Source organism: Monodelphis domestica, chromosome 4 (genome assembly GCF_027887165.1).
Source record: "Monodelphis domestica isolate mMonDom1 chromosome 4, mMonDom1.pri, whole genome shotgun sequence".
Classification (NCBI taxonomy): Eukaryota; Metazoa; Chordata; class Mammalia; order Didelphimorphia; family Didelphidae; genus Monodelphis; species Monodelphis domestica.
Window position 1 is genome coordinate 372,175,158 of NC_077230.1, and position 20,316 is coordinate 372,195,473.

Sequence of the window (20,316 nt, forward strand, 5' to 3'; positions counted from 1 at the left end):
TTTTTGAACAGAAACTGAATGTAATCATATTTCTCCTGTTCAGACTGCCACATTAGACTGTGTTGCTTGTCCCAAACTTAGCTGTGCAGCTGTCCTAAAGCTCATATGTTTTATTTGCTTTAGGCTCTCATTTAGACCCTGTTTGTTTCCATTTTATGTATAGTTCCAATAAGCTTGATTATTTAGTTTTCTGTCCCCTGCTGCCAACAATATCAACTATACCTTAATGCCATGAAGTCGAAAGCCTGGTGAGCACTGTATCCCATAGCTTTAGGGTTAGTTCTGGCCAACAAGGCAGCCAAGAGATAAGCAAAGCCTCGTACCCACAGCTGCTAACTGACTGCTTAACTTGTGTTTTGATCCTGTCCTTTGTCATATCTAGTTATAGCTATAGATCTACACATATGGCATATATACACATACATGCATAGACGGTCCTTTTTATCTCTATATCTAAATCATTGTGTATACATGCACACACATACTGTCTTATCTACATCTCTGTATCTACAGATCCTATACCTATCTGTATGACATATATATTTCTATACATGCACGCACACACATACATACATATCTTCTTCTTAACCTGTGATTTTGTACCTGGACCAAATTTTACCTTGAGCCCTTTTCTGAAGTGATCGTTCCTTTTGTAAATGAGCTCTGCTAGTCGAAGAGAAAATCCTTTTCTGCCCTGTGACTTGGTGTTGACATTGTGTACTTGGACCACAGTAAAGGAACTGAGATATTGTCAGGAGTCTTCTTCCCCTCATCACATTCCCTCCATGTGGACTGCCAGGCTCCCTCCCCATTAGGCAAAGATCTCTCCTGGGCAATGGAACCTTATTTTTGAGTCCTGAGTCATGCATACTCTGTTGGTAAAAGGGTTACCTAATCCGCTTAGAGACAAACTAGTTTCAGTAGAGGTGGCTGAAACCTTATCCATCCTGATTCAGAGTTGTATTTGGTTCTCAAGTCCTGACTATTCTGGCTAGAGTCTTTGCAACATTTCTTGAATTCTCCGTGCTGGCCCACCCCTGGTCTTCAAGAGTCTTGGGAACCATGACCCTCTTACTGATTAACCTCTTCAGTCCCCCAACCAGAGTTCCCAGACTACTGAGGATTAGTGATTTAGATGCATCTGCAAACTTAATGATTTTTAAAATTAACATCTTTATGCTTTTTTACATCATAATCATTCCCTGATAGACCCTTCCTCCAGCCCATAAATGCATGCACTCATGCGTGCACGTGCACACCCCCCTCCCCCCCGCCCCGCGCACACACATACACATTCCCTCTCTTAACAAAGAAAAACAGTTAAAACCAACCAAAACCAAGCATTTGCTATATTCACCATCTGTGAGCATCTGCATCCTGGTCACCACATTTATTCATTGCCTTTTTGCATAGTTTTTATTTATATTATTATAGTTACCGCCAGTAAGTGTCCCCTGATTTTGCTTGCCCTGATCTATGTAAGTTCATACAACTTCCTTCAAATTCCCCATATTGGCCATTTCTTACAGGGCAACTGTATCCCATTATATCAGACTGTGTGTGTACTTCATTCAGTCCTTCTCCCATTCAGTGAGTATCTCCCTTGTTTTCATTGCAACACAAATAGTGTTGTGATGAGTATTTTGTTATATGTGGGCACTTTTTTGTCGTTGATTTCTTGGGGTGCCTGCCCAGTAATGGGGGTCAGATTACTGGGTCAAAGGGCTTGAACTGTTGAATAACTTTTCTTCCATGAATTTGCTTTTAGAAACATTTTAGACTCTGCCTTCTTCCAACATAAACAGGCATCATTGGTGATGCTGGAGTGTAATATTCCTGGATTTTTAAGGATGGATCCATGGAAATCTGACTAGGGGAACATTATAGATAACAGAATTCAAGACGTCATTCCTCCCCATTATAATTCTCTCTGTGGCTTACTTGGCTAACTTCCCACAATATTAGATATTCCTTTACACTCCAAAGTGGGTATTTTGCTTCTTTATTGCTATCAGAATTTTCAGGCCTTCACTCACCTTCTATCTTTTTTTTTTAATTTTTAGAAACTTTAATTGAAAAAATCTTATACACATTGTGAAGTCCTAAAGAACAAAGCCAATAAAACAATGAAATGAAGAAGAAGTAGTATGGAGAGAGGCACAAAGGAGCTTCATACCAGCATCTTGAATCAAGCCCCAGGTTTCAAATCTGACATTGGCAGGAGTCCTCTTAAAAACAAATTACTAAAAGGTTGTTTGAAAAGAGAGACTAAATATGATTTCTTCTCAGAAGCCTACCCAGCTCTGTGCAAACTAAAGATAAATCCATGAACTAGCTGCCTTAGGGGGCATATTTGGTATCAGTTCATTAATTTTCCAAATGTCCAATTTTTCAGCACAGCCTTTACACCCCAGTCGTCCAGGATCTTCTTCAATTCCTTAATTCTGAATTTCTTCAGATCCACTCTTCTCAAGTCAATCTGTTTTACCATGTTTGAACTCTCAGACTTAACTATCTTTCTTCTTTAGTTTCTCACAGATCTTTTTCACAGGAATGTGATGACTAAGAGGTTTTGACACTTCATTGATGACTTTGGTGGCCGCATCACTGAATGGGACCCCCCCCACCCCCATCCCAGCATCAACAATTCTGCAATGTCTTTAGTGCTCGGGAGGTATAGGTGTTGCCCCTGGCCATATAGAACATATAATTTCCCTGAACCTGGTTCCTGGTATTTGCACTTAGCCAGTTACATATGAAAATTGAATCTGAGACTGCCTCCCTTCAAGAATTCCTGAGCAAAACATCTGCAAGGAGATAATCAGTTAAAGGAACTGGGGTGTTTGGCATGGAGAAGAGAAGACCTGGGGGGAAAGAGAGAGCATGAAAGCCAGCTTCAAGTATGTGAAGGGCTGATAATGCAGAAGGAAGATTCTGCTTATTCCGCTTGGTCCCAGAGGGCAAAACTAGGAGTTAAGGAGAATAAGCTACAAATGGGCATTATTCAGGCTTCATGGCAGGATGATTAGAGCCATCTCAAAGTAGAGGAGCCTCCCCAGAAGGCATTGGGATTCTCTTCCTGGGGGTCTTCAAGCTGAGGCTGGTTGAATAGGTTATAGCAAGGATTCATTCTGGGAATGGGTTGTTGACCTGAATGGTCATAGAGGATGATTATAACCCTGGGGTTCGATGATACAACTCCTCCTTACCTAGGAGGACCCTAGGCCTGGTTGTTTTGGTTTTCTTTTTAAAGAAAAAAAAAGTCAATATGTTTATTACCATGTTTCCCAGGTATTTGTGGTGTCATGAGTTGTATCTCTTGCCATGAGTTCTAATCAGACTTTCTGAATCAGCTGGATGTGGCAGGGTTTGGTTTGGTCTTATTTTTGTTTTGTTTTTTGACATTTTAGACATTTGGCAGGACTTAGAGACTAAGACAAATTGTGCCTTCTAGGGATACTGGTCAGTATGAATTAGTAGTCATGTTTCCTGGATTAGGCAATACCCCACTCCTTTTTCAGTGTTTCATGAACTCTTGGCCAGCTATTGGGATCACATCCTGATTTACTCCTTATTTATTTTTATGCTTTTTGCCAATTACATGTAATAAATTTCCACAAAAGTTTTCCAAAATTACATGATCCAAATCATCTCCCTCATTCCCTCCCTCCCTGCTCCCAGAGCTGACAAGCAATTCAATTTGGGTTATAAACATTATTACACAAAACATATTTCCATATTGTTCATTTTTATGAGTGACTCATCTTATAAAACCAAAACATGTACCCAAATAACCAAGTGAAAAATCGTATGCTTTTATTTGAATTCCTACTCCAACAGTTCTTTTTCTGGAGGTGAAGAGCATTCTTTATCATACATTCCTCAGAATTGTCCTGGATCATTGTATTGTCCATAATAGCAAAGTCTATCACATTTGATCATTCTACAATATTGCAGTTATTGTGTACAATGTTCTCCTGGTTCTGCTTATTTCACTGCATCAGTTCATGGAGGTCTTTCCAGTTCTTTCTGAAATCCTCCAGTTCAGCATTCCCCGAAGCACAATAGTATTCCCTGATGTACTTTTGACACCTTGACCAGAGTACACTGACCCAATCTGATCCATGCTTCTCTCTCTTCAGCACTTTAGCAACTCATTTTTTCAAGTATTTTTATTAACATCTTTTGTTTTATATTATCTACTTATTTTCCAATGTGTACCTCTCTTCCCAGGGATCTGTCCCATATAATACAGAATGTAAAGAAGGGGAAAAAATCCAGTTCAGCAAAACCATTGATCACATTAACTATCTACCCCAACATATGCAAAATTCCATGCCCATAGTCTCCGGCTCTGTAAAGAAGGAAGGGAGGTGCCTTCTTAGATCTCTTCTTTGGAGCCACTCTTGTCATAGCATTCATTCAGTTGTAATTATTTTAAACAGATAGTTATCAAAGATCTCCTACAAGCAAGATGTTGTGCTAGGTGCAGGGCATAGGGACCAAAATGAAATCATCTTTGACTTTGAGGAACTGACATTCAACAGGGGTTTTATACAACTCTTTATTATGGAAGATACTTGGAGAGGTACTTGTTCTGGACATGGTTGATGTGTCAAAAATGGAATATATCCATTTCTAAAAACCAAGATAATTACAAACTAATGAGTTAGACATGAATTCATGATCAAATTCTGGGAGCCAGTATGGTTTCATGGCAGCTCAGTGGCCCAGTGGATAGACTGCTAAGACTGAAGGCACAAAGACAAATTCAAATCCTGTCTCAGACACTAGCTGTATGACCCTGGAAAAGTCATTTGACCTCTGCCTCAGTTTCCTCCTCTATAAAATGTAGATAAAAATAGTTATCTCCCTCTTCCCTCCCATAGTTGTTATGATAAAATGAGATAGTTGTAAGGTATTTTGTAGACCTTAAAGTGCTTTCCACATGTTCACTATTATTATTATGACTTGTCATCATCAGGAACAAATCAAAGCAGGCTAACATTATTTCCTTTTTTTGGTGCGGTTTCCAGCCTGGTATATATAGTATATCTAGATTTTGCAAAACATTTGACAAAAATTTCATTATACTTCTGTGGATTGTAAAGATTAAAATTTAAGGGAGACTGAGGCTGGTAGAAATGAGTTTCTCTCTGCAAGGAGTATTATATTTTTAGAGGTTTATTAAAGATTAAAGAAAATACAGAATAAGAAAAAACACGTGCCTAGGCCAGAGGCCTAGACAAGATAACCTCACATCATGGAAGTCTCAGACGCCTCTGCTCCAAAACGCAAGTCCAAAAAGAGAGAGCCCCCGCCTACGGGGAAGACCCTTTAAATAAAATTTTGTTCTCGTCCCAGGTGAGAATTCAGTGAGATTAGAGGGCATTCTGGGAGCTAGCAAGGACTCCTGGGGAATGGAGTTCAGAGTTCAAATCTCAGTTTTACAGGATGAGATCAAGAGGCATGAACTGGATGACAACAGAGTTCAGTAGATTGGGCACTGGGTCAACTAGTGAATTCAATAGTAGAAAATAATCCACATAAACCAGCAGCAAATATCTGCAGGAAAGATAGCTTAATATGCTCGTTACCCAAAGAGATCTTGAAAGGTCAGAGAAATGAACTGAATCTCATACAATTTAGTTAGAAATAAATGTAAAGTCTCATGCATTTTCAAATCAAATCAGCATCTTAAAATTCAAAAAATCAACATCTCAAATATAAGTATGGTTTGTTGTTCAGTTGTTTTTCAGTTGTATCTGACTCTTCATGACCCCATTCGGGGCTTGTTTTCTTTTCTTAAAAATAAACCTCTAGGGCAGCGGGTGGCTCAGTGGATTGAGAGCCAGGCCTAGAGATATGGGAGGTCCTAGGTTCAAATCTGGCCTCAGACACTTCCCAGCTATGTGACCCTGGGCAAGTCACTTAACCCCCATTGCCTAGCCGGTACCACTCTTCTGCCTTGGAACTAATACACAGTATTGACTCCAAGATGGAAGGTAAGGGTTTAAATAAAAAAAAAATAATATAAACCTCTACTTCTGTCTTAGATTCAATACCAAATATCAGCTTTAATCAGACAAGCAGTAAATGACTTGCCCAGGGTCACACAGCTAGGAAGTGTCTGGGACTATTTGAACCTCCCATCTCCTGGCCTGGCCTGGCTCTCCATCCACTGAGCCTCCTACCTGTTTCCATTTAGGGTTTTGTTGACAAAGATATTGTAATGGTTTACCATTCCTTCCTCAGCTCATTTTACATATGAGGAAACTGAGGCAAACATAAGTATGGGGGAAGAACCCTGGGAGTACCGATGGCTTGTAAACTCAATATGAATCAGGTCTGGAAGGTGGCAGCCTGACAAGCCACACAGTCTTAGGTCACAGTAGAGAAAGCACAGAATCCAGATCGAATAGGAGTGAGGAGAGGATGATGGAGCAGTTGTCTTCTGCCCCGGTCCGATCACCTGTGGACTCTCCATATTCATCTCTGAGCTCTACAGTTTAGGAAAGGCTTCACAAGCTGGAGAAGATGAGGGGACTCAAAACCATGCCATATGACAAACTGAAAAAAAAAAAAACCCGAGGAATTTTCATATAAAAGAAGACAGGTTGGGAAGGTGGGGGGAGGAAGATCTCTGTTGCCAGATTTTTGGAGGGCTGGCCCACAGACAGCATTTAGACTTGTTTTTTCAGTTATTTCAGTAGTGAATGCCTTGTCACTGGCAGTCTTCAGTTGAGGGATGGATGACCCCTTGTCAGGGATGAAGAAGGGATTCCTGTTGCTCAGGTATGGATTGGGCTCTTTTAGCATGAAGATTCTCTGCCTGATCTGTGTATTATTATATTTTATTAGATTGGATTTAATTGCTGTTGTCTCCCTCCCTTTTCTCTCTCTTCTTTTGTTTTATTTAAAAACCTTTGAATTAGATCAGCCAGTTTCTAGGCAACTGCATTCTTCCTGGTCCTTTTGCAATATTTTCAATCTCTGGCCATGAGCCCTTTCCTTCCTATATCTTAAGCCATAGTACAGAAAGCCAACTCCTGTTCTCCTCAGCACCAGTGTCTTATCCATCTGTTCATAGCCTACTTACTTTGCTAAAATCTCTGCTTTCATTCGTCAGCACAGATGGAAGCATCACCTGGACCCCTGAAGTCTTTTTCTTTTTCTTTAATGTTACTGCTTTAAATATTTTTTTTCAATTGTCAAGCATTTCTTTTCTTCTCCCTCCTGTCAGCTGGGGAAAAAAAAGAAAACCCATGTTAACAGATAAGTATAATTAAGCAAAACAAATTCCCATATTGGCCAGGCTCAATAATGCACCATATCTCATTCTGCATATTTATCCATCACCTCTAGGTTAGGAAGTGGGCAATATTCTTCAGCATTGGCCCTCTAGAATCATGGTTGATCAGTGCATTGAACAGAATCAAGTCCTTAAAAGTGTTTGTTTCTTTAATGTTGATGTTATAGTATAAAACATTCTCTTGGAACTGCTCTCTTCATTCTGCATCAATTCATACATGTCATCTGAGGTTTCTCTGAAAGAGCTTTGTAGTTTCTTTTTATTTATTTATTAACATAATTTATTTCCAGGTACCTCAGGTCTTCCCTCCCTTCCCCACACCACAGAAGGCATCATTTGGGAAACAGATATGAATATATAAATTATGTCTTTTGTGTGTTCCCATTTTTCAATTAATTCTCTGGAGGTTCACGTTCACAAATTCAAATATTAAATCTATAACTTTATAAATAATGTTCTCTGTTCTATTCGTTTCACTCTTCATTATCTTGTATAGTTTTTTCCAAGTTTTAAAAAGAAAAATCTGTTCATCATTTCTTATGGCACAATGGTTTTCTATCACAATCATATACCACTATTTAACCATTCTCTGAATGATCTCAATTTCTTGTTCTTTTGCCACCACAAAGAGAGTTCCTATAAATACTTTGGAACATATAGCTTCTTTTCCTTCCCTGATCTCCTTGGGAAATAGATCCAGTAATACTATTCCTGGATCTAAAGGTGTGCACAGTTTTTTAGTGCTCTGGGCACAATTGCAACAAATGGTTGGATCGGTTTACAGTTCCACAAACAGTGTAATAGTGTCCCCACTTTTTCACATCCTCTCCAATGTTTGTCATTTTAGCCAATCTGATGAGTGTGAGGCCTTATAGTTTCTTCTAGTGCAATTACATTTCATGATATTTATTTACCATAATTGTTCAACCATTCTCCACTGGATAGGCCCTTCCCTTCCTTAGTTTCCATTCCTTTGTCACCACAAAAGAGCTTTTATAAATATTTTTGTATATATTAGACCTTTCCACTGGGATTTATCCCCGAGTCATCGCTGAGTGAAGGGGCATCATGCATTGTCCTGGGAACTGGAGAGGAACTGAGTGGCTAATACAATTCCTTCCTTCAACAACAGGAGGGAGAAGGTTTGACTGTAGGTACCCAAATTATATCTCTCCACAACCCTTAGAGACTCTTTTTGCTATATTCTTTGACAAGCCTCAGGAGACTTTCTGCCACATCCCAGATTTGACCTCCCAGAATAATACATCTTATTTTTGTTTCAGTCATGAAGGGCCACTCGGACATTTCTTTTCTGATGGAGGCTCACTAACTCCATGACCTGCATATAGCCCTCTTTGAGCTTCCCCTTGTTGACATCTTCAGTTGCCCACTCCATCCCACACACACTGAGGTCTTTCTGTGGAGCGTGAATACACTTACCAGCTGTGCGACCCTGCACAAGTCATTTCACCTTTGCCTATTTTCTCCTCTGCAAAACGAGTTGTTGTGAAGAACCAATAAGATAATACTTGTTGAGTGCTTAGTACAGTGCCTAGCATGTAGGAGGCTATTAAAAATACTCATTTCCTCCTTCTCTTCCTCTTCTGCTACTACACATAAGAGGATCTCCATATGAACAGGAATGGAAAGTGAGCCTGTCTTTTGTGGGAAGAACATGACAGCATCTCTCTAGCTCCAGCTGCTCAGAGACTTTCCTCTCTTTTTCCTTTTCTATATTCATTCTTCTTCCATCCACCTCCAGAACCTTAGATTTCAAACTTTGGTTAAATTCTGTTCTATACCTGTCCCCCATGCCACCTCTGCCACGGGGCAGCTAGGTGCTGCAGTGGATAGAGCCCTAGGCTTGGAGTCCAGCCTCAGACACTTCCTAGTCACGTGACCCTGGGCAAGTCATTTCACCTTGTTTGCTTCAGTTTCCTCATCTGCAAAATGAGCTGGAGAAGGAAATGGCAAGCCACTCCAGTAGCTCTGCCAAGAAAATTCCAAATAGGGTCATAAAGAGTTGAACATGACTGAAAAATTATTGAACAACAAGCTCTCCCCTCAGAACCTTTCTTTGTTTTTCAGGTGTTCCCACAGCCCCTTTTATCCTTCCCTCCTGGAAAACCAGTTGGCTTTAAGTCCGATTGTGATTGTTGATGGCCCACAGCAAGATAAGAACATGGCCCACCCACCATGGGGAGCCGAACAGAGACCGCATCTTGTGTACCTGCTAGGACTGAGATGTTATTTGTCCTGCCTTCTGGCTCCTGCTGCTGCTTGTCTGCCCATGCAGCTTGTCTGCCAAGACCTGTTGGCTGAACTCCAGCTTTTGTTGGCTGCTAGAATCCCCCTCTATCCCTCAATTTTTGATCTCCTCATTCCCAAGATTGGCATAATTGTACATTAAGGGACTTGTCATTGTCCCATTTGCCCCTTATATAAGCCACAGCCTTGATTAGAAAATGCCTTTGTGAACTCTGAAAGATTCTAAATTCACCTCCCTGTGTTCTCCTGTGCCTCCTGGGTCACTCTTGTTAAGGCAAAGTGAATTGTCAGGCACTAAGGATGCAGCCAGTTTTATTGATTGAAGGATAGAATTAATTGATGTCTGACCATCGAGCCATAGACATAGATGGACAGGGCTAGGCACTGGTGGCATTGGCAAGCCCTTAGGGCAAGAGTGTGGCTCCGAGAGTGTTGTTAGGGACACTTTGATCCTGTGTGCAGACACTCTGGTTCCCAGGCAGCACGGGCTCAGACGGGCTCAGACATGAATACCCAGACACCTCCGGGACACAGCTATGACAACTCCCCTCATTGTTCCAGAGGGAGAGTGCCTAAGTTGCCTGCAGAATGGTCCTGCCTGGCCACATCTGCAGTATGGCTGGGGATACTTGACTCCTCTTTTGCTCTATCCTCATACAAAACTGACCACAACATGTAGAATATACTTGAGTTGGTTCCCACAAGAAGATAGCACTCCTTTTAGAAGTTGATGAAAGAATAACAAAATCCACTTGGAGGAGGGGAGGGTTGAGAATTTCAAAGGAAACAATAAAGAAAAGGAGAATGCCAGCAGCCTGGCATAGTTTATCTCAAACTCTATTACAAAACACTAATCACACATCGAAATGGAATCATGCTGTGCCATGAGAAATATGTGCAGAATTCAGGAAAATCTAGGGAGAACTGATATGGAATGAAGAAAGGTAGAGTCAGCAGAATCACCCATACAAAAATGGCAGCAGTATAAGTGAGAACACCACAAAAGGCCATTGGCCAGAGAACTGCATCACAAAATGCTCTTCTCTCCAGGTAGAGGCAAGGGTTGGACTGGACAGCTCCGAGATCCCTTCTAGCCCCAGACCCATTGGATTCTGTCTCTGACTGGAGTGAGGATTGAGGTATCATGATGTCAGATGCTGTGGGTTTGCGCTCCTTCACTGCTTTTCATAAAAGAAGATTTGGGGTTGGGGTGAGTAGGGAGAAATGTTGTTAATGGAGGTGGCACATGGCAGTGTTCTTATCAAAACACTTAACTATCCTAACTAGCTAAAGCCCTAATCCCCTGGCCTCCTTCCTCAAATAGCCTGCCTCAGCCATGCTTGACAGAAGTGTGCAAGTAGGTGCTGCTCTGATACATGCCTCCTGGTGCAATCTTCTGGGCTGTGCCCATGGCCTGCCTGTATTCTCTTCTCTTAGCAGGCTTGCCCTGCTCGCATCCCACAGCCCTCCCTCCAATTCAGCCATGCCAATAAAACTGTGGGATCAGACACTTGCTCAGTCGAGTCATGGAATGTCATTGATGTGGAGGGCCTTAGAGATCATTATTTTACAGATAGGTAAACTGAGGCAAATAGAGCTTAAAGTGACACAGTAACTGAGCTGGAACTTGGCATCCCAGCTCCCAGCCCAGGGCCTTTGCATTCTCCCTCACTGTCTCTCTGGAGTTGGGAGAGTGAACCCTTTCCAATGAGCCACTGCTGTAGGGTTAGAGTCAGGGTACACTTCAGGGTGAAATGTGACAAAGCTGAAGAAGTATTCAAGAATCAGGATCAAGACATTCCTTTGTGTGTTGTCTTTCCTGGTTAGATTGTGAGTTCCTTGAGGGCAAAGACTGCCCCTTTTTTAACCCATACCTTCTCTCTTAGGATCAATATTGACTCTAAGGTAGAAGAGTGGTAGGGGTTAGGCAGTTGTGGTTAAGTGACTTGCTCAAGGTCATCCAGCCAGGGAGTATCTGAGGCCAGAATGGAACCTAGGACCTCCCCTCTCCAGGCCTCTCTATCCACTGAGCTACCTAGCTGTCTCAGCTGTCCTTTTTTTTGTTTGTATCTCCAGAGTTCAACCTATTCCATTTGGTTAAGCAATAAAGATTTATTAACTGACATCAGCCTGGGGACCATAGCTCAGAGGTCATGGTCTGCAGTAAAGTTGCTTCAGCAATGAGGAATTGTAGTTAGGAACCAAGGAGCTCACAAGAGAGCTACAAACACAAGATGAGCAACCCAGGAGATCTTGTGGGGGGTGGGGGGTGGAGGGTAGGGGGCTTCAGACTCTGAGGCAAGAGCAAGGCAAGACTAGAAAGGCAAATCTCCAAGAAGTGGGAAATAGCCCTTAATTACCAGCAATGTCTCCTCCCTGTTTCCCTGAGTGATCAGACCATCTGTTTCCTCCCTGGGTTCAAACACAAGGCAAGGAGAGCCTCGTGTACAAAGACTCTGAGGTGAGAAAGAATAAAACGTGGGGTGGGGGCATAAGGAGGGCAGAATTGGAGAAATGGCAAGATGACTGATTCAGCTGACATAGAAGGAGTATTCTGGGGAATGATGATGGATGAGGGGGCTCATTGGTGGAAGATCTGGAATGTCAGGCAGAAGATCTAAGACTTCACCTGGAAACCAGCTATGAATAGTGATAACTGCCTGAGAGATGTCATCATGGCAGCCATTCAAAGCCCTGACCTCGAACTCTCTCACCCGTCTATGGGAACTGATGGTGTAGACACTGATGTGAAGAGCACTGCTGACCTCTGAGTGTGGGCTGCCCTTTCCCTTCCACTGGCTCTCATGCTCCCTTTTCCTCCTTTCTTGGCAGGCGGTCATGAAGACTTTGCCAAGATGATTGATGAAGCTGAGCCCCTGGGGTACCCTGTGGTGGTGAAGAGTACTCGAGGACATCGAGGTGAGTACTCCTTAGCATGTGGCACCCCCACGATTTACCATCATGCTTGGGAATTAGGGGGAGAAGCATTCAACACTCATTCTTAGGCCCTTAGAAGTGCTTAAGTGCCTGATGTCATACCGTATAGAATGAGCACTTAATAAATATCTACATGGGCTTATGGGGAATAGAAAAGACCACTGTGAAAGGGCATAAAGGCTGGCCCAGAAGCCAACATTGGCATCCCTGAAATACCAGGACTCCAAAATTCAGGAAATTCATGGTCAAATGCATAATGAAATAATGCAACCTTGGATCAATTACTTACCTTCTCTGGGCCTCAGTTTCCTCATCTGTAAAACGAAGGAGTTGAATTAAATGGCCTCCACAGTCTCTTCTGCTATCTGTGAGCCTAGTTAATTATACTAATAGATGTTTACTGAGTGCCTTTGGTATGTAAGACCTGTCCTTGGTGCTAGAGAGACAACTCAATGGTCTCAGAATCACTGAATCTCAATTGGAAGGAGGAAGGCATACTAAGGCTATCTAATCCAGCCCATGCTTGAATAAGAACTCCCTCTGCAGCATACTTGGTTACCAGTAGAGGCTTGAAACTCTCAGGGAGGAGGAACCTACAACCTCCTGAGGCAGTGCACTTCATTTCGGGATGATTCTCATGGTCAGAAAGTTTTTCCTTACTTCCAGCCTCAGTCTGTCCCTCTGTGCTTTCCACCAGATGCTTCTACTTTTGCCTTCTGAAGCTAACAGAACAAATAATCCTGTTCCAGGTGTCATCCCTTCATATACTTGGAGATTACCTTCCTGTTCCTCCTCCCCCGCCCCAACAGTCTTCTCTTTTCCAGGCTGAACATCCCTAGTTCCCATTACCTGTTCTCATATGGCATACTACTGAGGACCTTTATCTAATTCATTTGTAAATATATTAAATAGCACAGGGCAAGACCCTAAGGAGACCTCTTTCCAAGTTGAGCCATTGATGATCTTTAGGGCTTGGCTCATTCACCCATTTCTAAATCCATAGGAATAGCATGAGACACTTTACCAAACAGTGCAACCTTGCTAAAATATAAATGACAGATGGCAGCTGGGTAGCTCAGTGGATTGAGAACCAGCCCTAGAGACGGGAGGTCCTAGGTTCAAATCTGGCTTCAGACACTTCCCAGCTGTGTGACCCTGGGCAAGTCACTTGACCCCCATTGCCTAGCCTTTACCACTCTTCTGCCTTGGAGCCAATACACAGTATTGACTCCAAGACAGAAGGTAAGGGTTTAAAAAATAAAATAAAATAAAATATAAATGACCCCCATGGTCTTCTTTCAATCTGCCAGTTTGATAGCCCTCTCAAAAGAGGAAATAAAAATTGTATGTCATGACCTGTTCTTACTGAACTCTTTAAAATCACTATTTCCTTTCCTATGTGTTTACCAATCATCCCTTTATTGATACATTCTAGATTTATATCTGGAATCACAGTTCAGTTCACTGGTCTATAGTTTTCATATAGTTATATGTCTTCCATTTATTAAACATTGGATCAAGATGGGCTCTTTTCCAGTCCTGCCATACCTCTCCCATTCCACTGACTCAGCAGTCATATCAGCACCCAAATATGTAGTTCACCTGGCCACTAGAACTTACTGAGGGCAGCTGGGTTCTCTCTTATTGTCTCCACATTTTCTGGGTATAATTTCCCTTTAGCCATTTTTTTTCCTTTTCAGTCCAGAGATTCAGTGCACAGAAGCAAAATAAGCATTGAGCAGCTCTACTTTTTCTCAATCATCATTGTTCCATGGACCCAAGCAGAAGCTCCAGTCCTCCTTTGACTCACCTCTTTTCCCCAATATATCTTTTAAAAACCTTTTAGTTATCCTTAGCATTCCTTACTGGCCTGGGCACAGTCTGAACTTTGGCCTTCCTAAAAATATTCATATTATATTATCCCATGTTTTTGTAGTCATCCTCTTTTACCTTTTATTTCCTCTGACTCATGTAAAGATTAATTTCATACTTGGGAGTTTCTTTTTCCTTCTAGGATACTTCGGTAGAATTGTTATTCATGGAGGTAGGGGCAGCTAAGTAGTTCAGTAGATAGAATACCAGGTCTAGAGCCAAGAGGGTCTGGGTTCATATCTGGTCTTGGACACTTCCTAGCCATATGATCCCAGGCAAGTCACTTAACTCCAGTTTCCTAGCCCTTACCTGTCTTCTGCCTCAATTCTAAGACAGAAGTCAAGGGTTTAAAAACATTGTCATCCCGGAGATCCTACCCATCCTTCCTCTAAATATAAATCTGCATCCTTTGAATCTAGAGTCCATTGAGACTATGACTAGCCTTCTTTTCTCTCTTCCCTTTCTTGAATTCTTAAGATGGACTGGTCCCTCTGTTCAAGTGATCCTATCATACCTAAATACTCCTGGTAGTGAGAATTAGTCACAATAGAATTTCTACTTTGTTAATTTTATGGTTGGAAACTGAATATTTAATTGGTGGTCGCCAGGGATTTAATTACTAAATCCCAAAATGAATGACTCAAGTAAATGAAATTTATGGTAGTTTATTTTTATAATAGAGGGAAGATATTAAGGAAAGAAAAGGAGAGAGAGAGAGAGAGAGAGAGAGAGAGAGAGAGAGAGAGAGAGAGAGAGAGAGAGGAGAGAGAGAGAGAGAGAGAGAGAGAGAGAGAGAGAGAGAGAGAGAGAGAGAGAGAGAGAGAGAGAGAGAGAGAGAGAGCAAGCTCTGGCTTCCTCTGAAACAGTTAGAAATTCTAAGGCACCAGTCAGGGGGATTCCCCAGATAATGGGCCTTTCTCAGAGGTTCACACCTCCAGAAAGGGCAAGGAAAGAGGTCAGCTTTTACACTTACCACAGTGACTGTCTAAAAGGAAAGCTGTCTGAGGTCTCCTGCACAAGCTCCTCCAGGGGACCAGTTCCACAGCCAAGTGTCTTCACTCCAAGTCTGAGTGTCTGTCTTCCAATCTCTCCTCAAGTGTCTCTCTTCACTCCAACTCCAAGAGTCTCTCTTTACTCCATCCGAGAGTCTGTCTTCCAGTCCAACTTCAAGTGACTAATCAATGATCTTCACTCCAATCCTGAGTGACTGATTGATCTGTGTGTCTCTGTTTCCACTATTTAAAGACCTTTTTCTCTTGTGTCACCTTCCCTAAATTTTACATCTACCAATCACAGCAGACACTGCACTCCAAGACTGCCCATTCTTTCACATGTGGGTCACAGACCTCTCACTCAATGTATGAAATGGGTGTTCATACCTTTTTGTGATTAGTTCACACCTTTTTGTGGTTAAAATGGGTAGATCTACTTTAAGTACCTTGGGGATTAAAATCTAAAAATAGAACGGGGATTACAATTTAATCTTCCCAATAAAGAAAGAGCTAAGTAACCTCATTGTTACAATCAGGGGAGAACCAAATCCAATCTTCACAACTTGTTTGCTCATCTGCCTTCTAAAGGATTAAATTATTTTTTCCTGGTTATATATTTTATTAAGTTACAATTTAGGAAGACTCTCAGTAGTATAACAAAATAGAATATGGAAGCCAAAATTTCAAGAATGTTACTAAAAATAAAATCAGATAAATAACCAGTAAGATGGAGTCAGTTGTTCAAGTAAGAATAGGAAACTTGAGGAGAAATTTAGGAATAGTTTGGCATGTACTCTGTATTTTGGAAGAGCACATTTGACAGATTCTAACTCTTCATTTGGACAGGATAGAATTTCCCCATATGGGAGGGAGGGAAATATTCCATCAGATGATTCTCAGATACTCTAGGTCTGAAAGGCACCTTATGATAATATGATCCTAGAACTGTAATCATAAGGGACCTCTGAGGTCATCTTAGTCAGCTTTCCCATTCCACATAAGAGGAAGCAAGGCCAAATGCTACATAGGTACTAAATGACAGAGGCAGGGTCTGAACCCAGGGACTCCAACTTTACATGCAGGGATCTTTTCATTGCCCAACATACCTGAGGTCATGTTCTAACCCTGTCAGCTTTTGGGTGAGGAAACTCAAGAGACTGAAAATTACTTGCCCACTGCCATACTGATGAGTAGTAGAACCCAAATTGGAACCCAGTTCCATTGACTGCAAACCCAAAATTCCTTCATTCCATGATGCTGAACTGAGGCGTACAATGATTTCTTCACCTGACATCTCCCAGCTTTCTATCAGCTTCACATCATTTAGACACTACTGGCTTTCTACAAGGCAGTGTGAAGGCAGTTAGAATTCTGAACCTGGCATAAAGAAGACCCGAATTCAAATCCCACCTCAGACATCCATCACCTGTATCACTGTGGGACAATTTTACAATCTCGGTGCCTCAGTCTCTCCATCTACAAAATAAAGGGGCTGGGCTGTGTGGCATCTAAAGTTCCTTCTGCCTCTAAATCGATCATGATCCTGCAATCTTCTTAAGCTAAAGCACCAACTTGATCACATGTTCTGAGGATTCCAGTATTACTTGATAGAGATTCTTAGGGTGCCTGCTTTAATGAATCAACAAGGAATGATTTGTAATTAGCTCATCACTTGTATGCCAGTATTTGGTTGCCAAGTTCTAATGTATTAGAAATCAGAGCGAGGTTACATTGCTTAACTGCCTTCCCTTCTCATGCAGTTAATTTTGAATCTATTTTATTGTCACTTTTTTATATCCTTTCGGTTTAGTGGAGCTTCCCTTTGTGAACTGTGCAAAATTAACTTTCATTCTTTTTAGTGCCTTTTAAAAATTATTTGTTTTTAACATGCTTTAAAAAAAATTTTAAGTTCCAAATCTCTCCCTCCCACTCTTTTCCCATCCACTGAAAAGGCAAGAAATATTATGTTGATTATGCATATGAAATCATGCAAAACATATTTCCAAATTAGCCATATCCCCTCCAAAAAAACAATGGAAGTAAAGAATGTAAGGAAATTATCTTTTAATATGCACTCAATTCAGTTCTTTCTCTTGTCCCTGGCAGATTCCCCTGGTATCTGTTTACCCAAACTCACTGTACTTACAAACATAACTCCAGAATGGTCAAGACTAAGTAGCACTTTTGGGGGTGATTCAAGAATATACCGCCACCCCCCAACCCTCCCCCCAACCATGAGCCTAAGGTGTCACATTAAATCACAGAGGATTTATAAGGGTGATACCCAGGACACCCAACAACAGCCATCACCCCATTGACTTATTACTTATTATTATTATTATTATTACTTATTACTTTCCCTCATGCTTCTTTAGCATTCTACTTGGCAGTAGCCAGATGATATTGGCCAGTCTTTTAGGGTAAGAGGCTTACTGCCACAAATCAAATCTACTAAGCACCTACTATGTGCCAGGCACTGGGCTGAGTGTTGGGGGGGGGTAAATTAAAAAAAAAGATAGAATCCCTACTTTTTTAGATAAAATTTTATTTTTAATTAGCAAACTTGTATCCTCTTTCCCTCCCAATCTATCCTTTCCATTTGAGAATGGAAGAAAAAGAAATCCTCTGCTACAAATAGTCAAGCAAAACAAATTTCCATGTTGGCCATGTCCAAAAGAAGTAATTTTTTTTTTTGCTTTACTTGTACATATTTGTAGCAAAATTTTTGTTTTTTTGTTCTCAGTTGGAAAGAGTAATTTGGGAGGGAGAGAGGATCGATAAAATAAATGAATGAGTGAATGAAAGGATGAATAAAATAAACATTTGTATATATTCCTATTTATACAGATATTTATATTTTCCTATATGTATGTACATGTGTGTATATATATATGTAGACGCATGTATAGATCTTCATGAAGTTGTTTCTTTTATAATGCCACAAACCTAGCTTGTTTCTCACCACAGTTACTACCAGTGTGACCTTTGACAAGATGTCAGACTTTCCTGACCCTGAATTTCCTTGTCTGCAAAATGAAAGAGTCAACTTAGGTGGCATTTGAGGCTCTTTCCAGTTTTACTTCTATAATCCTTTGACTTGCAGGAGTTGGACCTCAGATACATCAGAAATTGGAAGATAGTTGTTTCACTGTTGATTCTTGCAGACATGCAGAGATTACTCTTAGTCATGGAACTTGGAATCAAGAAATAGTATTTCCAGGGGCAGCTAGATAGCACAGTGGATAGAACCAGGCCTAGAATCAGAAGAACCTGGGTTCAGATCTAGCCTCAGATACTTCCTAGCTGGATGACCCCAGGCAAATCACTTAAATCCATTTGCCTAGCCCTTATCTCTCTTCTGTCTAAGGATATTGATTCTAAGTAAGAGTTAAAAAGATGCAGCAGCAGCAGTGTTGTCCCAAAGCAGGGTTTGGGGAATGGTTAAATATGCTGTGGTACGTGAAGCCGATGGAATATTACTATGCTATAAGAAATCACAAATATGATGAATACAAAGAAGCCTGAAAACATCTACCTGAACTTATGCAGAATGAACTGAGGTGGCACAGAGGATAGAGTGTTGGACTTGGAGTCAGGACACTTCCTAGCTGTGTGACCTTGGGCAAGGCACTTCATCCTGTTTCCCTCAGTTTCCTCAAATGAGCTGGAGAAGGAAATGGCAAACCACTATGGTATCTTCGCCAAGAAAACCCCAAATGGGGACATGAAAAATCAGACAAGACTGAACAACAACCACCCAAAGAAAACACATACACAATGACCATAAGAAGATGAATGGAGAAAACAACTACCACAAATTCAAAACTGAATGTTGCAAAATAACAGATGGGGACAATAATCCACCTGCCTCACAAAACCGTTGGAAGGAGCAAGCAAGATGGCACATATAAAACTTGGTCCCAAAGATGAGATGAGAAGATATTTTTGTAGAGGTGGGAGGTCAACGGGTATGGAGCATAGCACACCATATCAGATTTTTTAAAAAATATGTTAATCAATTTTGCTGATTTTTTTCTCATTCTTTTCCTTTAAAAAAAATCCTTTCTTATAAAGGATGGCTTTCTGGAAGAGGGGAGGTTGATGACATAGAGGGAAATCTATGCAATGTAAAAACAAGAGTTAGCAATTTAAATGGATTTTTTTATAGATACTTTATTTTTACCCATTACATGTAGTAACAAATTTCTACATAAGTTTGCCAAAGTTATATGTTCCAAATGATCTCCCTCTCTTCCATTATCCCCCACTCCCAGAGCTGGCAAACAATTCAGTCTGGGTCATAGATGTATTATACACAAACCGTTTCCATATTACTCATTTTTGTAAGTGAATAGTCTTATAAAACCAAAGCCCCCAAACATATAACCAAATAAAGAAGTGAAAAATCATATGCTTTCATCAGCATTCCTACTCCTACAGTTCTTTCTCTGGAGGTGGGTAGCATTCTTCCCCCCCACCCCCCCAAGTCCCTTAGATTTGTTCTGGATCATTGTATTGCTGATAATAGCTAAGTCAGTCACATTTTATTATTCCACAATATTACTCTTACTGTGTACACCGTTTTCCTGGTTCTGCTTATTTCACTCTTCATCAGTTCGTGTAGGTCTTTCCTGCTCTTTCTGAAAACATCCTGTTCATCATTCTTTAGACTTCAATAGTATTCCATCACCATCATATATCACAGTTTGTTCAGCCATTCCCCAAATGATGGACATGCCTTTAGTTTCCAATTCTTTGATATCACAAAAAGAGCAGCTATAAAAATGTTTGTACCAGCAGGTCTTTTCCCATTTTAAAAAATCTCTTTGGGATATAGATTTAGTTGTGTGGTATTGCTGTGATCCTGGCTTCTTAAAAGCTGCTAAGCTTCTAGTGATGACTGAAAAGGACCAGACAAGCCAAAGAGGCCAGTCA

At 41.0% G+C, this 20,316-nt stretch overlaps 1 protein-coding gene across 2 annotated transcripts in view; it reads left to right on the plus strand.

The window, feature by feature from the left end:
• The window catches only part of RIMKLA (ribosomal modification protein rimK like family member A), a 72,303-nt gene that overhangs the window by 34,647 nt on the left and 17,340 nt on the right, over positions 1-20,316 (plus strand). For both annotated transcript variants that reach the window (XM_001367017.3, XM_016422542.2), the window contains exon 3: positions 12,413-12,499. In XM_001367017.3, the coding sequence (XP_001367054.1) occupies positions 12,413-12,499 (87 nt within the window). The remainder of the gene's footprint in view (positions 1-12,412; positions 12,500-20,316) is intronic.